This window comes from Azolla caroliniana, unplaced genomic scaffold, assembly GCF_043228905.1.
Source record: "Azolla caroliniana isolate FFs.n. ecotype wild unplaced genomic scaffold, voAzoCaro1.0.p SCAF_6, whole genome shotgun sequence".
Classification (NCBI taxonomy): domain Eukaryota; kingdom Viridiplantae; phylum Streptophyta; class Polypodiopsida; order Salviniales; family Salviniaceae; genus Azolla; species Azolla caroliniana.
The window spans coordinates 7,240,358-7,257,550 of record NW_028230441.1 but is presented as its reverse complement, the minus strand read 5'-3'; the positions used below and the strand labels follow the sequence as shown (position 1 = coordinate 7,257,550).

The window sequence follows — 17,193 nt, the reverse complement described above, 5'->3', positions numbered from 1 at the left end:
AACTTGGACATCATTTGTTAGAATGAAACCAGTAAAATTTTGATATGGAATCGTACATACAAGCAACATTGATAAAGTTTGGCAAGCGCAACAAACGGGAGTTAGAACGTAGCATTACACAATGTTTGTACGTGCGATCAACACTACAACTAGTGGCATACAACTTCTGACCTAATGGAGTTGGCCCTTTCATCTGCTTCAATGTAGAATATAATACTAGCCAAATACAATTTTTGGAGAGCTATACAAAATTCCAAGACAGTTATTCATTTTATTACCACAACAAAAACATTGGCTTTTAGCAAAAATATGATAAAGGAATCAATGTGTTTGTTTCTTGATACACACATGCAAACCTAACAAGGGATATTCATGTGAGTACAATAATTCAATGTGTTCACCTTATAATCACACTATCATCCACACATAATAAAAACTATCATGTAAAACAAATAGTTTGTATATTATAGGAGATATGCCTAAGATTGGCATTAGTGTAGCCTTAAAACCATTGCATTTGCAAGTGTACAACTCACCCACATGAGGTCATTCTAGAGAGGTTTTTGAGAGGCACGTATGTAAAGGACTAGAAGTATGCAGGTCTACCAAGGATCAAGTATGTATGTATGTAATAGAGAAAAAATAGAAGATTGTGTGTGTGTGTGTGTGTGCGCGCGCACGTGTCCACGATATATAGATTTTATTATAGACCTCAGAGGGTAGATATGACCTATGAGACAAAAAATATAACTTTTTCATGTAATCTATGCATCCAAAGTGGGAAGTGACTCTCAATTTTCAAGCACTTCACTAACTAATGTTGAAATTGAGAGTGCACATTGTGATTGTGAGAAAATTTATGCATGGATTAGGTCTTCTAGTCAAAGATGTGTGGAAAGTGTTAAGAGTCTATTACTAATCAATAGATCAAACTAAAGTAAAAGAAGGAAAATAGATTGGATAGAAGAACTCGTTCCACCTGACCACCCCCAAGTTATGATCTAGACATAACCAACCTACCACTGATGTCCCATACCGCCATATATTAGGATGACTAATACCTTGGAAGAGATAAACACGATCGTCGAGACGAAAGCCTAGCCCGCACCACCGGTGTCTAAGACAACAGCCTTCCAACGTGATGTGTTTCTGAGGGTAGCTAAGCCTCATATTTATACCTTTTCCTAGGCCCCTTGAATAGATGTGCCTTTCTAAAAGGCTCTCCATTCATTGGTTGTCCAAATCATGATAGTGCATGCACCTATCATTCCTTCTATCCAATCACATTAGTCCCCTTTTTAACATTAGTGAACATACTCTTCGCTTATGTAAATATTATTGACCTACCCTCACTTACGTTAGGTGTACATAACAGAAAGATTGCTCCAACGTGGTCAAAGGCAAAGCATTATGTTAAAGTATGATGCTCAGACTCCCAAACTTGTTTAGAAAAGAATATAGTTTTCCAATTAGGTTCAACGTATGTAATATAATGTAGTGAAGTGTGAGTTGAGTGAGCCTCCACATGTTTCCTATCCAGATTATATTGATATAGAAAAAATGCCTCATTCATAAAAATCTATAAATGCATCATGAAGCAAGTGTATTTCATCCCATTTTCCAAACTGTAGTTGAGTAGGACAGAATGTATTTAAGAGAGAGGGAAGCGGGGTAATGGGATGACTATTTAGGTTGATTAGAAGAATATTCTTTCATGGCAAGTTAAGATGTGCTTAGTCTTAAAGTAGGTGCCACTGACTTTAAGGTAAGTACTATCTAGCACTAGCTTGTATCTAGGGAACTAGTCATATTAAATGATACGTCAATTGACATAAAAGGAGTATCCCCACTACTACCAACTGCCTTAGACATTTAATGTGACAAGAAAACCAAATGGAGAATATAAATATCCACTCTCTTTCTCTTACAAAATTGTTCTATTATTGTGTTATTGTCTGTGTCCACGGACTTAATAAAACTAGTCTATATCCAATCTAAGCTCTAAGGTGCACGAGCAATTGGCAAGACTAACATCGTGAGCTACTCTCATATGTAATAGAAATTTTGTTTTCACATATATACCTCTGTGTGTAACTCTATATGCCTATATAGTTGTCTCTCGATACTTTTAATAGAAGTGATCTCAATATTTTTAATAGGAGGAGGGTATATGCGTTGATTTTTTTATTTGAAGAAACTTTTAAATAAGAGAATGCATGTGGACATTTTCAAAGTCTTTTCAAGTGGAGATGCTTCCATCCCATAGAGAAGCATTGTTGTCTTCAACGTGTTGAAAATATTTCTTGAGGACCCAAAATTCGCCATTGCTTGTATTCGCAAATGCATTATATGTTTTCTTTATTGCCTCTAAGCAATAGGTAGCACATTCATTTTATCAATTATTTGAGGGAACTTCAAGTCCAAGGTATTTAAAGTTTTATAGTCTCAAGTGGCTCATTATTTATCCTTATTTTGGCTCTTCACATGCATAATCCTTATTTTAGAGCTATTGACACTCAACTTAGTTTTATATAAACCAACACCCAAGGCTCCCAAACTATAACGAAATGTCAATATCAAGATTTGAACCTATAACCTTCAACAAAGATACATTTCATATTATTATTAATTAGAGTTATGTGGCAATGTACACAATGGATGATCGCCAAATGGCATGCATGCATGTATGCCAAGTGGCGATGATGCGCGATCCCATGTATGAGATGTAAGTGAAATATTTTCTTAGTGTTGATTCATTCTAGTTCGACGTTCGTCTTCAACACCCTTGTCATCTTGGTCTCTAGGTAATACAAATTATAGCCTTCTTATTTTATTATTGTCTTCTTGTTTTGTTATTATCTTCTTTTCTTCGAAATCGACTAAACGTCTTCGAAGCTTCAGTCGTGACACACACCACTACATGTCATAGGTCCTTATGGGATTGTCTCAATTCTATTATAACCAAAATTTTAACCGTCCTATGCTTAACTATGGAATTCATTTGTAAGGTGTTCAGATATCAAGCTCAACTAGGTTTTGTCATGATATGGCATGGTATGACTCCAAAACGATTTGAACCCATGACCTTGTGTTACCATTAAACCATACATTGTAATACAAAAGATATTATTTTCATTTACTATTTCACTATAGAAAATTCATGTATATTCCAGATTACTCTAGAACATTCTAGAAACTTCAGGAGTATTCCTGACAGTACTATAAATAGAGTCATATGGCATTATTAAGAACCAATTGTCTAAATTCAGATGCATAAACAAACACTGGGCGCTTACCTTGATGTAATGAATAAAGTTTGGTAAGGCTTGTTCAACGCCGATCCGTATCCCCAAATGTCGCCTCGAACTATTCTAGGAAAGCAGAAAAATTGTCGAGAAGTGGCGATGATGTTTCGACCAAAGGTGCGAACCGGCTTTGTGCAGCTCCCAAGAGGAGAGTCCCAACGAGGCCAACTCGACAAAAATCATTCGCATATCTTTGGGGTTGTAGCCAGATAATAAGCTTGATCTGATTTATGAACCCCTGGAAACGCACCCTTGTGCCATCGAACTTGTCGGGTAAACTAACATTGGGTTCTTCATTCTCCAATTCCATTGGAGTCCTAGCTTGGAGTTTCTTGAGAGATTCCCGAAGATTCTCATTTTCAAGTTGAAGTTGATGCATGGCTGCCAATAGTTGATTTATGTTCTCGGTAGAATCTGACATGATGAGGCTTTGGAGATGGAAGGTGAACAAACTGTCATGGACAAGTAGACGAGGCTCAATACTATGAGAGTGAGAGAGAGATCATAGACAAGATAATAAGAATGAGAGAAAGAAAGGAGTCAAGTGAACAAAACTGAATTATGATTCTGTAACTGGTGTTATTCACCTTGACTCGTTGAGCCTCACCCTCTGTTAGCACTTAGCCCAACCCCTTCCTCTTCCCATTCATATGTCCTTGAACATAGCGTCAGTTTACCTGACAAAGTCTTGGCTTTTCTTCCTATGGTCATGTATACGTGCTACGTGGCGGCACTACAGGAGCGGAATGGTCGGATTTGTCGTCGGCGTCTCGAACACACAATCATGGAGTCAAATGGGCTTACTAGATGTACTAAACCACATGCGCTAATACCACTCAGTTTAGGGTTTAAGGCATGCAAGTTCGTTTCAACAACAAAGGATGCTTCATAGAAAACGATGGTCGACTCATAGCCAAGGGATGGAGAGATGGCAGAATGTTCATTCTCAATTCGAACGAGGTGAAATCGGCCATGTATGCCAAAGGCCTCAAAACCAACACCGACATCGAGTTGTAGCACAAGAGAATCGGCCACATCAACCTCCAATGGCTTCGAGCTATGCAATCAAAGGGAGTCATCATCAGGCTTCTGACCTTTGAGTCGAAACGAGTTAACTGAGTGTGCAAAGCATGTCAACTTGGCAAACAACATCGACTCACATTTCCAAAGGAGAGCTACATAAGCAAAGGCCTCCTTGACATCATCCACTTGGATGTATGGGGACTAGCTCAAACACCAACAATCGGAGGATGCCGGTACTCTGTCACCTTCATCGACGATTACTCGCGCCACACGTGAAAAGCTCAAGGGCCAAGTCGAAAGAGAAATTGGTCTGCACATTCGATGCTTAAGATCGGATGGAGGGATGGAGTACTTCTCTGACGAATTCATCTCCAACCTCCAAGGTGAAGGCATTCGGAGAGAATTCTCGTGCCGACACACACCCCAACAAAATGGAGTAGCCGAAAGGAAGAATCGGCACATACTCGAGGTTGCACGCACCATGATGCATGGGAAGCACATGCCGAACTTCTATTGGGCCGAAGTGGCATCCACAACCGTCTATCTAATAAACCGATGCACCACTAATGGAGTGCATGAGATAACTCCATATGAGCTCCTTGTCGGAAGGAAACCAGCATGCTCAGGTGCTTAAAGACTTAATGTTTCCATATAATCGATGAGCTCTGCTTTCATTAATGCACCATAAAGTTTAGCGAGTGTATGACCTATCATAATGGTCTATGTATTTGGGTTCCCCCTCCTTTATGTATAGGGGCCACTACGTTCATGGTCCATTGTGCTGGAAAACCCTCGGTGAGGGCGCGATTGAAGATTAGGGTGAGAAAGGGGGCTAGGCACTCTCGAGCATATATTATATGCTCAGCTCGCAATCCTGTGTGGTCCATGGATTTCCTATGTTGTAAATTTTTTATGACCTTCGTGACCCTAGAGGTCGTGAAAAGTGTCCCTATGGTAGGTCGAGGTGTGGAAGGTATTGCAATGGGTGGTTGGTTCAGGACATGGTAGAGAGAAGAACCCCATCACTCGGCTCGGCCACAACGAGTATATGGCCCATCACTATGCTTTCACGATGAAGGTAGCGGCCGAATGAGAGCCTGAAAACTCTACAGAAGCGGCTCGTGGCCACCAAGGGATGGAAACCGTGGACGACGAGATGCAAGCACTTGGCCTTCGACCACCTAACACTACAAGCCTTCATCACAGGCTTGAGGGGGAGGAACCGAGACTGCCACGTAAATGCCGACGCCGAAAGCCGAACAAAAGCCGACATCGAAAGACAGACAACGCTGAAAGCAAAACAGGATGTCAGACACGTCACACTTGAGCTTGAGGGGCCGTGTTGAGATATCAAGCACAACTAGGTTTGTCTATTTAGTCATCCATGTAACTTAGTAGTTGCATAATTAGAATCAAGTTAGAAGTGTTGACTATAAAGCCTTAAATATGATTTTGTACTTAAGTGGGATATTCTTGATCCTCCACTCCTAAGTATATTTAATATAGGACTTACACATTAATACCTATATTCTACTCACACATGTGCACCTTTGCACATGAGATGTATATATACCTTATTGTGGGTATTTTTGTATTTGATGATGATGTTTTATAATATACACTCTAGTTTACTCATCCCCCATCTTGTATTGTTCATAAGTGTATCTCTCTCTCTCTCTCTCTCTCTCTCTCTCTCTCTCTCTCTCTCTCTCTCTCTCTCTCTCTCTCTCTCTCTCTCTCTTCCTCTCACACACAAACAAACACATATCACTTAATCTCCAACTTATTCATTAATCACATAATAAGGTACTAATTAACCCTTGCTTAATTACTTACCTAATTCTGAACATGGTATCAAAGCATGTGGTTTAGAAAATCCACTAAACCCACCCGACTCCATGATTGTGTGTTCGAGACGCCGACGACAAAATCCGGCTATCGGCTATCATAGTGTTGCTACGTAGCACGTGTACGTGATCGAAGGAAGAAAAGCAAAAGAAGAGAAGAAACTACAATCAACATGAACACACAAATGGGTAGCTCGCTCCCTAGTGAAAAGCTAGACTGGAGCAATTATTCATCTTGGGAGTACAAGATGACCCAATACCTCGTCGGCCAAGGGTATTGGAGCTACATCAACGGCGCTCAAGAAAATCGACCCGACTCAAAGAACGCCGACTACGCAACATGGGAGCAAGTGGCTAGTCGAGTCATGTATTGCTTGGCAACATGTGTCCACGACCACATGCTTAGTCATATTCGAGACGCCAAGATGCCTAAAGAAGTGTGGGCGAACTTAAAGAAAATGTTCGCCGCTAACACAACCACCCGAAAGCTTCAACTCCGACAAGAGTTGAATAACATTCGGTAAGAAGATATGTCTGTGTTGGACTACACCACCAAGATCAAGAGCATTTGCGACTTGCTTGGCTCCATCAAAATAAACGTCGACGAAGACAGAGATGGTTCAAGTATGCTTGGGCAGCCTCGCACAACGATTCGACTCGTTGAGGATGGCAATCTTGGCGAGGGAAAATCCTCCTTCATTCTTTGACCTTCAATCAATGCTATTGGTCGAAGAGAACCACATCCGAACCAAAAGCAAGATGTCGGAAGGACAAATGTTCTTCTCAAATTCGGACGGTGGCCGAGGAGGAGGACACGGTGGTAGAAGAGGTCAATTTGACCCATCACGCGAAGGGAACTCAAACCTTCACGGAAGCCATCGAGGAACCTTCGGAAGAAGGGGGAGCTTCCACACCGAACATGGTTGGCAAACGAGGCCCGCAACTTGCAATTATTGCGGCAAAATCGGCCACTACGAGGCGGAGTGTCGGAAAAAGAGAAGTGAGTCGACTTCAACAAGTCGACACCTCACAAACTACGCATCGAACTCCGACCACGACAACCGTAGTGGAATGTTCACGAATTACGCGTCGAATTCGGACTACGACAATCGTAGTGAAATGTTTACAAATTACGCCCCAAATTCCGACTACGACGACCGTGGCGGAATGTTCGTAATGATGCATAGAGCGAACTCTATGACGGCCTCCAACTCCGCAAGCACCTCCAACTCGGAAGACGTGTGGTTCGTTGATTCCGGTGCCTCACATCACATGACATCTCATGAAGAGTGGTTTCGTGATTTATGAACGCCGGATTGACCCGGCTTCATAGAGATAGGATACGACACCACACGCCCCATTCGGCAGATCGGCAATGTCCCATTCGGGAAAGAAGGCGAGCAAACTTGCATCAAGAATGTCTTGCACATGCCCACAATAACGAAGAATTTGGTCTCGGTCGGCCAAATCGTGGAGAAAGGCATGCAAGTCCGCTTCAACAACGAAGTTTGTTTCATTGAGAAAGATGGCTGACTCATAGCTAAGGGGCGGAGAGACGGCCAAATGTTCATCCTCGATTCGAACGAGGTGAAATCGGCAATGTATGCCAAAGGTCTCAAAACCGAGACAAGCATCGAGTTGTGGCACAAGAGAATTGGCCACATAAACCTCCAACGGCTTCGAGCGATGCAAACCAAGGGAGTCGTCATCGGACTTCAGATATTCGAGTCAAAACGAGTCGATCGAGTATGTGAAGCGTGTCAACTCGGCAAACAACATCGACTCCAATTCTCGAAGGAGAGCTCCGCAAGCAAAGGCCTCCTCGATGTCATACACTCGGATGTATGGGGACCGGCTCAAACGCCGACAAACGGCGGATGTTGATACTACGTAACCTTCATCAACGACTACTCACGCTACGCGTGGATCTACCCGATGAAGAAGAAAAGCGAAGTGCTCTCTCACTTCCAAAAGCTCAAGTGTCAAGTCGAAAAAGAAACCGGTCGGCACATTCAATGTTTACGATCGAACGGTGGGAAGGAGTACTTCTCCGACGAGTTCACCTCCTACCTCCAAAGTGAAGGCATTATGAGAGAATTCTCATGCCGACACACACCCCAACAAAATGGAATCACCGAAAGGAAGAATCGGCAAATACTTGAGGTAGTACGGGCCATGTTATATGAGAAAAACATGTTGAACTTCTATTGGGCCGAAGCGACATCTACGGCCGTCTATCTCATGAATCGATGCCCCACGAATGGAGTGCATGAGCTAACTCCATATGAGCTCCTTGTTGGAAGGAAGCCGATCCTGTCGCATCTCAAAGTGTTCGGGAGCATTGTGGATGTACGCATGCCGAACAAACAACGACAGAAGCCCAACGCGAAGTCGGAGAGATGAATCCTCGTAGGATACTCGTCCGAGAAGAAGGCATACAAGTGCTACAACCCGTCAATGCGAGAAGTTCGCGTAAGTTGAGACGTAGTCTTCAACGAGTACGCATCTTGGTACGCACCAGAGACCTCTTCGACTCCGACTACGGTTGATGCGGATTACGCCGAACAAGAACTCGCGCATATAAATGAAGAAAGTCCGATTACGACAAAGCCTAGTGGGCCACAAGAGCCCCCACGCGACCCAAGCATGTCGCGGCCAAGTACGAACTTGGACAAAGGCAAAGGTAAGATGCCCGAATACGAAGTCGACCAACCCGACGATAATGACTCGGATGGATCGTCCCCCTCACTAGACAGTAAGTTTGGTGTACCCATCATGCGTACACCCGTAGTAAAGAAGGCGCTCCCATCGGCAAGCGAAAAACTTTGACGCTCATCTACAGCTAAGAACCCCGCCACGCAACACGGCTACAATGAGTACATGGCCCATCATTACACCTTCACAATGAAGGTAGTGGCCAAACAAGAGCCCAAGAGCTCCACCGAAGTGGCTCGTCATCCACGATGGGTGGAAGTAGTCGGGCTTCGCTCACATACTACAAGCCTTCATCACCGGCTTGAGGGGGAGGACCGGAGATTGCCACAGCGAAGAAAGCCGAAGGCCGGACGGAAGCTGCACAGACGCCGACATCGAAAGCCGGACAACGCCGAAAACAACGCCGGATGTCGGACGCCTTAGACTTGAGCTTGAGGGGGCATTGTCGCGTATTTCCGCGCGTGCGTGTAGAATAAGGCGAGACCACGGGGGTCTTGGACTAGGGAGTAGATGGGAAGACGGGTATGAGCAAAGTGGAAGAGATTAACACGATAGAGAAAGTAGAAAGAGACAAGATTTATGAAGTTATGTATATTATGGGCATGAAAGCCGCAATGTGATTACAACCGCAGCTGCGTGGGCCGAACTCAAAACATAAGTAGAATGTAAACCCTAATCGGATAAGTAAAGAAAGAGATGAAGAAACCCTAAATCGAATAGAAACCCTTGACCTAAGTGGTATACCTCTTCTCACTCAAAATAGGCAACCCCCTCAATGTTGTCCCTTCCTCTCCTTTTATAGCATAAGGAGAGAAAGTTGTTACAAAAAGGAGAGACTAAATATCCCCTTTATTCAATGGGGATATTTTCTTAGATTCTAGGAAGAGGGATTGATGGGGCCTTAGCTCTCACTCCTCACACATACTACTATGCCCATTACTCACCTCATACTCTACAAAGTGCACATCACATTTATGCCTCTACGAACTTTGTGGTGCACCTTTAGCACCTTAGATTATTACCCTTCCCATTACATTTTGTTTACTTATTCTTATTACACAAATTTGCAAGTGCATGTGCAACGTTACACATCCCCATTTTATTTGTCCCTCCTAGTTTTCTCACCGTAGTCGAAAATCTTCACGACAGCGTGTTGAGAGATCAAGCTCAACTTAGTTTAGCTAGTTAGTCAACTATGTAACTTCATAGTTACCTAGATAAAATCTAGTTAAAAGTGTTGACTATAACGCCTTAAATAGGACCTTGTACTTAAGTGGGATATTCTAGATCCTCCACTCCTAAGTATATTTAGTATAGGACTTACACATTAGTACCTATATTCTACTCACACATGCGCACCTTTGCACATGAGATGTATATATACCTTATTGTGGGTATTTTTGTATTTGATGATGATGTTTTATAATATACACTCTAGTTTACTCATCCCCCATCTTGTGTTGTTCATAAGTGTATCTCTCTCTCTCTCTCTTCCTCTCACACACATATCACTTAATCTTCCGCTTATTCACTAATCACATAATTAGGTACTAATTAAGCCTTGCTTAATTACTTACCTAATTCTTAACACCTTTGTGCCTATACTCTACCCACACATGTGCACCTTTGCAAATGAGATGTATCTTTACCTCATTGTGGGTATTTTTGTGTTTGATGATGCGTATTAATATAGAGGAAAGGTCTTTAGCAACACTCAGTCCACAGGAGCGATTAATCTTTCAAACAAATGACCTCAACAAGACCCTCAAGCAAGAGATGGCCACACAAATCAACCCTTTTCAAGCACTCTATGGGCGTGACCCTCGCCTCCCACCAGAATCGTCCATTCCAACCCTACCAACATGGATAGTGCCACTTGGGGGCTCTATCTCCAACAGATGCTCCCCTTCCTTCGAGAAACCAGGTCCCGAAACCTACAAGTCACACAACAACGCCAGAAGCATCGAGGGATTCAACTCGTTCACTGTAGTTTGTGCCACCACATCCACCATGTACTTGCTTTGATGCGATTCCAACAGCCAATTCACCTCCTCCCATGTTGCATGCATCAAACTTTATGCCACCCCAAGCCCAGCTTCTGACCCTTGTTCTATCCGCATGTCGTAAACCTCCTTGTTTCTCTCAAGGGGAAATGTGGTGTGCATGTGTGCCTTTATGCCACCCTTTTAGCACACCCTTTTTTATATGCATGTACCTAAGCCAACCCATCTTTTTAGAACACCCTTTTTAGCACGTATGTAGCTAAGCCAACCCAAATGGGTACCTTTGTATCAACTATAAATTGAGCAAGAAGTAAGAACCTAAGTAGGCTAGTTTTGATATTTTATGTGCATTTCACAGTATATGTAGGTGGGATATTAATAAAGAAAACTTGTAAATCAATAGGAAGAGGGACACCATCATGACAAATGCTTCCCTGACACCATATTTTGGCACATAATATAGGACATGTTTTTTTGGTGGGGGCGGATTTTCATGAAATCGCGTCTGATGGAAGAAAAAGGCAGGTTGTAAAGTTTCGAAATTCTAGTCAATGTGATCACCAAAACAAAATATGAAAGAAGTGGGACCGAGCTGATTATGCATGGCATTTTGTTGGTTGTTCCTTGACAAATGAACAAGTGAGTAGGATTCTTCCGTTTTTCCAATACTCTGTTGCATATGGGAGACAATTTTTTATGCAACGGCAATGTGTAAATCCTACTGCACAAAAGCATTGGGAGTCAAGTGCCATATCACATCAATATATGGGGACATTTTGGAAAACTTTATGGGCTTTACCATGTATGCGGAGAGCAATTTCTTTTAAGTGGTTAATGATTCATTATGTTTTACCTGTAGGTTTTCATTTAAAAGGGCAAGTCGATGATCGTCATTGTGTGTGTTGCCAAGTACAAGAGGAAACTTTAAAACATTTATTTTGGACTTGTAATGTAGCTCGAAACTATTGGGGAAGAATATTGAGGATGTTTTCTTGTAAATATAAGGGAGCAATTTTTACATGGGGGGCTATTTTCTGGGGGTCTTTGAATGTGCAAGTATCTTTGTATGAGGTGGAGCAACACTGTCACGAAGTTTCGTGCATGTGTCTTACTTGGGCGGGACCACGAGGGTCTTGGACTAGGGAGTACTCAAGGGATAGAGAAGACCCGAGGTTTGCTTTACGGCAATACTACTTCTCGACCCCTTCTCGAGCAAGGTCTCATTGCACTTTGTTTTGTGAGGCTGGTGGCTCTCGTTGATCACGACTCGTCGACCTTTCGAGATCACCGCACGAGCCAAGTGATCAAACGGGTACAAGCAAGATGAGCACGCAAGATGAACGCACAAGGGGACAATAACACAAACACGAATGCCCGTACGTCTTTATGAGTAGGAGAGGTGCATGGGCATGCCCGAACACTCCCTCGTCACAAGACATCGAATGTACGAGGAAGACACAAAACACATGCAGAAATGCTTGTACGCCTTTATGAGGAGGAGAGGTGCATGAGCACGCCCGAAACGCTCCCTCGTCACAAGACGACCGAACGTACAAGGAAGACACAAACACACACACAAAATGCTCGTACGCCTTTATGAGGAGGAGAGGTGCATGAGCAAGCCCGAACGCTCCCTCGTCACGAGACGACCGAATGTACAAGGAAGACACAAACACACGCACAAAATGCTCGTACGCCTTTATGAGGAGGAGAGGTGCATGGGCAAGCCCAAAACAGTTCCTCATCACAAGACGACCGAACGTACAAGGAAGACACAAACACATGCACAAATGCTCGTATGTCTTTATGAGGAGAGGTGCATGAGCATGCCCGAAACGCTCCCTCGTCACAAGACGGCCGAACGTACAAGGAAGACACAAACACACACACAAATGCTTGTACGCCTTTATGAGGAGGAGAGGTGCATGGGCAAGCCCAAAATGGTCCCTCATCACAAGATGACCGAACGTACAAGGAAGACACAAACACAAGCACAAAATGCTCGTACGCCTTTATGAGGAGGAGAGGTGCATAGGCAAGCCCGAAACGATCCCTCGTCACAAGACGGCCGAACGTACAAGGAAGACACAAACACACGCACAAATGCTTGTACGTCTTTATGAGGAGGAGAGGTGCATGGGCATGCCCGAAACGCACCCTCGTCACAAGACGACTGGACGTACAAGGAAGACACGAACAAAGAAAGAAAGAAAGAAAGAAACACAAATGATATCAGCCAAAGAAATAAATACGTGTTCGATTCGAATGCAAGAGGACCCTTTAATTACAATGGCAACTTATAGTTAACCACAAGCTCAATCAAAACATAAATACTAAATGCCCTTAAAGACAAGAGCAAATCTGAACACGGCGAAGATGAACACACGAGCACCACCAAAATGTCAATCCCAACAAACAAAGACCACCCGGACGATAAGCACACGGGCTCGCAACGACGAACGAGGCGGAGCAACATCGAACCAACGAAGCTTGGGCTCACGAGCACTTTGAGTGCCGACGCAAAGAAGACGAGCATGTGGCGGTGGGGGGATGAAGGGGTATGAGATGAAGAGAAGTGGTGAATAAGAAGATGAAGAGCTCCGAAGGTAAAATGGCGATAGTCTCCTCCTCCCAAAACATCTTCCCGAATGAGCCCCCCTCGACCTCCTTTTATAGGGAAAAAAAAAAGAAGGGGGGTCCCCAATTTCGTCTTTAATGCAAAAAGGAATAAAATTCCTTAAATTACACTACACTATAAGACTAGATTTGAACCGTGCACCTCTAACTAAAAGTCAATATGACTATCCTCTAGCCCATTAACTCTCTAATATATGATTTTATCTTTATAAATTCTTAGCCTATCTCCCCTCTACTTTTTATCTCTCCTCTCTCTTACTTTTTACACGGGCTTCTATGCATCCTTTCCACCCTTTTCTTTTCCCTTTTATTTTGCATATGCACGATTCATCACCTTTGTGTGCACACACATTGCACATGCACATTTTGACCCCCCCCCCCCCCTTTCGCTGGTTTTTCCCACTCTCGAGCACGCCACATCACGACAACGCTCCAAAGGATTACGTATGTTAGAGAGTACAATTGAAGCCGTTCGTCCTAACATTGTTGGTGGTAAATATTTTAAAAATTCTTTTGTTTGGAATATTGTCTCAATTAATGCTTTATGGGTATGGTGGAAGTGTCGTTGCAGCAAGAAATATGAAGGCATTGATTACAATGTTGTCGATATGATTAAGATGTTCTGGGACAACTTGGTGCACACGATTAAGGGAGAGTATGATAGTATTAAAGGAACACTGGAAAAGGTGCATAAGAAAAGGCGAAAACTTCGTAAAATATGGTGGCCAATACCTCTCTGGATGGATGAATCACATGAAGATCATTGGAATTATGCTCCACCACGTTGGTTATTCTCTCCTCCTAGTCCTTTCTTATTTCAAACACAGTTGTGAGGAATGACATAGAGAGGTGGATGTGATAGGGGCAGGCATGTGGAGTGATAGGGGTGAGATGGTGGATGAGGAAAATGAAGCATCTTCTAATTTTGGAAAAGGATGAGTGATGAAGATGTTGAGGGCTAGCACTGATTTAATGAACAGAGAAGAGAGTGGTGTCACTTTGACTAAAAGGGAGAATTACTTATGAGTTTAGTAATTTTCAAATTTGGAGTCTGTTTTTCTCTTTTCTTTGTTAGGTGGACTGAATGAAGAAGTTTTTAGGTTTCTCACTACGATGACTAATGATGATGAGAAATAGTCTGCATTCATTTTTTTGTTATTTATACAGGAATTCGGCGAGATGGTTGATGTGGACTAAATGAAGAATTTTTTTTCATAAGGCGGACTTGAGATGGTGTGTGGATCGAAGCATTGTTTTTTTAGAGGTGATGAGGGTACTATAATATCATTTTGTTCATATACGACATCGTTTGGGAGATTTATATATATATATATTGTTGTTCATTAGGGTGAGGAATAATGATGGTAGAGGTTGAAGCATATCGCTATCATGAGAGGATGAGTGATGATGGTGTGCAGGACAAAGCAGATCATGAGGAGAGGAGGAAATATTGTGGACTCATTTTGTTGTTATTTGTACAGGAATTCAGTAGTAATCGGCGAGATGGTGATGTGGACTGAATGAAGAAATTTTTTCTGTAAGGATGAGTGAAGATGGTGGGGGGGTCAAAGCTGGCTACCATGAGTAGGTGAGGAAACTTTTAGACTAATTTTCTGTTGTTAATACATGATTTTTGTGGCCATTGGCGAGATGCCAAGATGGTCGGCTCATTAAGATGTTGATGTGGATTGAATGAAGAACATTTTAGGTTTTGTCATTATGATGTGTGTTGATGGTGCGGCAATAGGGATTGAAGCATAATAATATGATGAGAGGATGAGTGACAATGGTGTGGGAGTCGAAGCAGACCATGAGGGAGGAGGAAATAGTTTACATTTATTTCGTTTTTAGTTGTACAAGAACTTGGCGTGATTGGAGAGATGATTGATGTGGATTGAATGAAGAATTTTTTGCTATATGGATGAGTGAAGAAGGTGTAGGGGTTGAAGCATATTTTCTTGAGGGTCATTGAGAGATGGGTATATTATTCATGAACATGTGGTTTGAGATGAGATTGAAAAATATATTATGGTCAATACTTTACTCATCGATATGTATGGCAAAGGTGGTGCTTTGGAAGAAACTTCATCGACATTTGAAGATATGTGTGAGATGATTGTAGTCTCATGGAATACTTTAAGTGAAGCATATTGCAGCAACAATCAAGGGGAAGAAGAGGAAGCATTTCATCTTTTTATTGAATTGCAGCATGAACTTGTAATGCCAGATGTGGTCACTTTCATATTCTTCGAGAAGGAGAATACAAAACCTCATGTAGTGAACTTTCTGGGTGATTTAACTATGTGTACAAATCTCACTTCGTTAGATGGTTGTTTCAGCTTTTCGGATGATTTGGAAACACTTGAAAAGGTTGTTAATCTTCTTGCATACATAAGTCATAAGGATCTGTTTGCAGATTTCTAAAGGAAGAAGCTTGATCAGAGGCTTCTATTTGACAAGAGTGCAAATGATGATCATGAAGCAAACTTGAAGCAACAGTGTGGAGGTCAATTTACCTCCAAAACAGTTATTGGAAAAGAAGCATTCAAGATGCCATGCATTGAGGATTAGACCAAGCATTTGTACAGAATGTGTTTGAATTACAGAATAAATATCTGCAATAGGTGAGTAATGCTTTGTACATCATTCCCTTTTTCACAAGGCTCTATAGGAAGCTTTTGAAGTTTTTTGAAACAAAGGTGTTGCTGGAAGCAGCAGCGCTGACCTATTGGTTGTATTTTGTAGCAGATATGCTTTTTAAAACTAAGGGAAGGATATCTTGTTTGGGAAAAAAAAAAGGGCATAAGTCAAATAATGGGTGTGTTAGCATTGATAAGGGAGGGCTCCAAAGTTCTAAACCCAATAACAATGATTGGCAAGGGAAAGTGAAACTACAATGGATAAGTGGCAAACACATTAAATGTGAATAGTGGACGTATATATATATATATTTATTTATTTATTTATTTATTTATTTATTTATTTATTTATTTATTTATTTATATTTATATTTAAGAAAACCCACAAACCTGTTACGGTCAATTTATTTGCAACCACATCCTCCAAAAAGACACCCAGATCCATGGTCAATTTACTTGCAACCACATATTCCTCCAAAAAGATGCCCATATCCTTTTGATCTTTACCAATGCATCATTCATCTTTTAACCATCATTGCCAACACCCCCCCCCCCCCCCCTTTTCAGTGATGAATCGACATTACACCCCCAACTTGTGCAATCCTATTTTGCAAGAAGCTTGTAGTTAGTAGTAGCATCCTCCAAAAGAACACACAGATCCTTTTGAACGATGGGTTGAAGAAATATCACCAAGTATGTGAAATTGGATGAGTGCTTTTGGTCTCTTTTATATCTCTCTATGGATGTCCAAGTCAAAACTTCCTATATGTGCAAAATGATTCCAATGGTGTATAACCTTTATCCTATTTGTAGGTTGGTGACATGCTCATTGGTTAGTAGAACATGGCCACCATAAAGAAGGTGAAAGCTCAACTAGCCACCAAATTTGAGATGATAGATTCGGGTGAGCTTTACTATTTCCTTGACATCAATATTACTATCCACAAACCATCACAAGATTAGATCCTAAAATTTTGTTTAAATGGAAGATAGAAAGCCAATCATGAACCCATTAGATTTGAAA

The 17,193-nt window shown here is 42.0% G+C and overlaps 1 protein-coding gene across 1 annotated transcript; it reads left to right on the top strand.

The window, feature by feature from the left end:
* The first annotated feature begins 14,844 nt into the window (after positions 1-14,844).
* On the top strand, positions 14,845-16,069 carry LOC147862918 (pentatricopeptide repeat-containing protein At3g20730-like). Its single transcript, XM_087321401.1, has 2 exons — positions 14,845-15,804; positions 15,947-16,069. The coding sequence occupies exons 1-2, from the start codon at positions 15,559-15,561 to the stop codon at positions 16,019-16,021; spliced, it is 321 nt and encodes a 106-aa protein (XP_087177527.1). The 5' UTR covers positions 14,845-15,558; the 3' UTR covers positions 16,022-16,069.
* Positions 16,070-17,193: the final 1,124 nt, after the last annotated feature.

Excerpts from the sequence above, each read along its gene's own strand:
- LOC147862918 (XM_087321401.1), top strand. The coding sequence starts at position 15,559 with ATGGTCAATACTTTACTCATCGATATGTATGGCAAAGGTGGTGCTTTG. Across the intron at positions 15,805-15,946 it reads AGGAGAATACAAAACCTCAT|ATTTCTAAAGGAAGAAGCTT; the intron begins GTAGTGAACTTT and ends ATCTGTTTGCAG.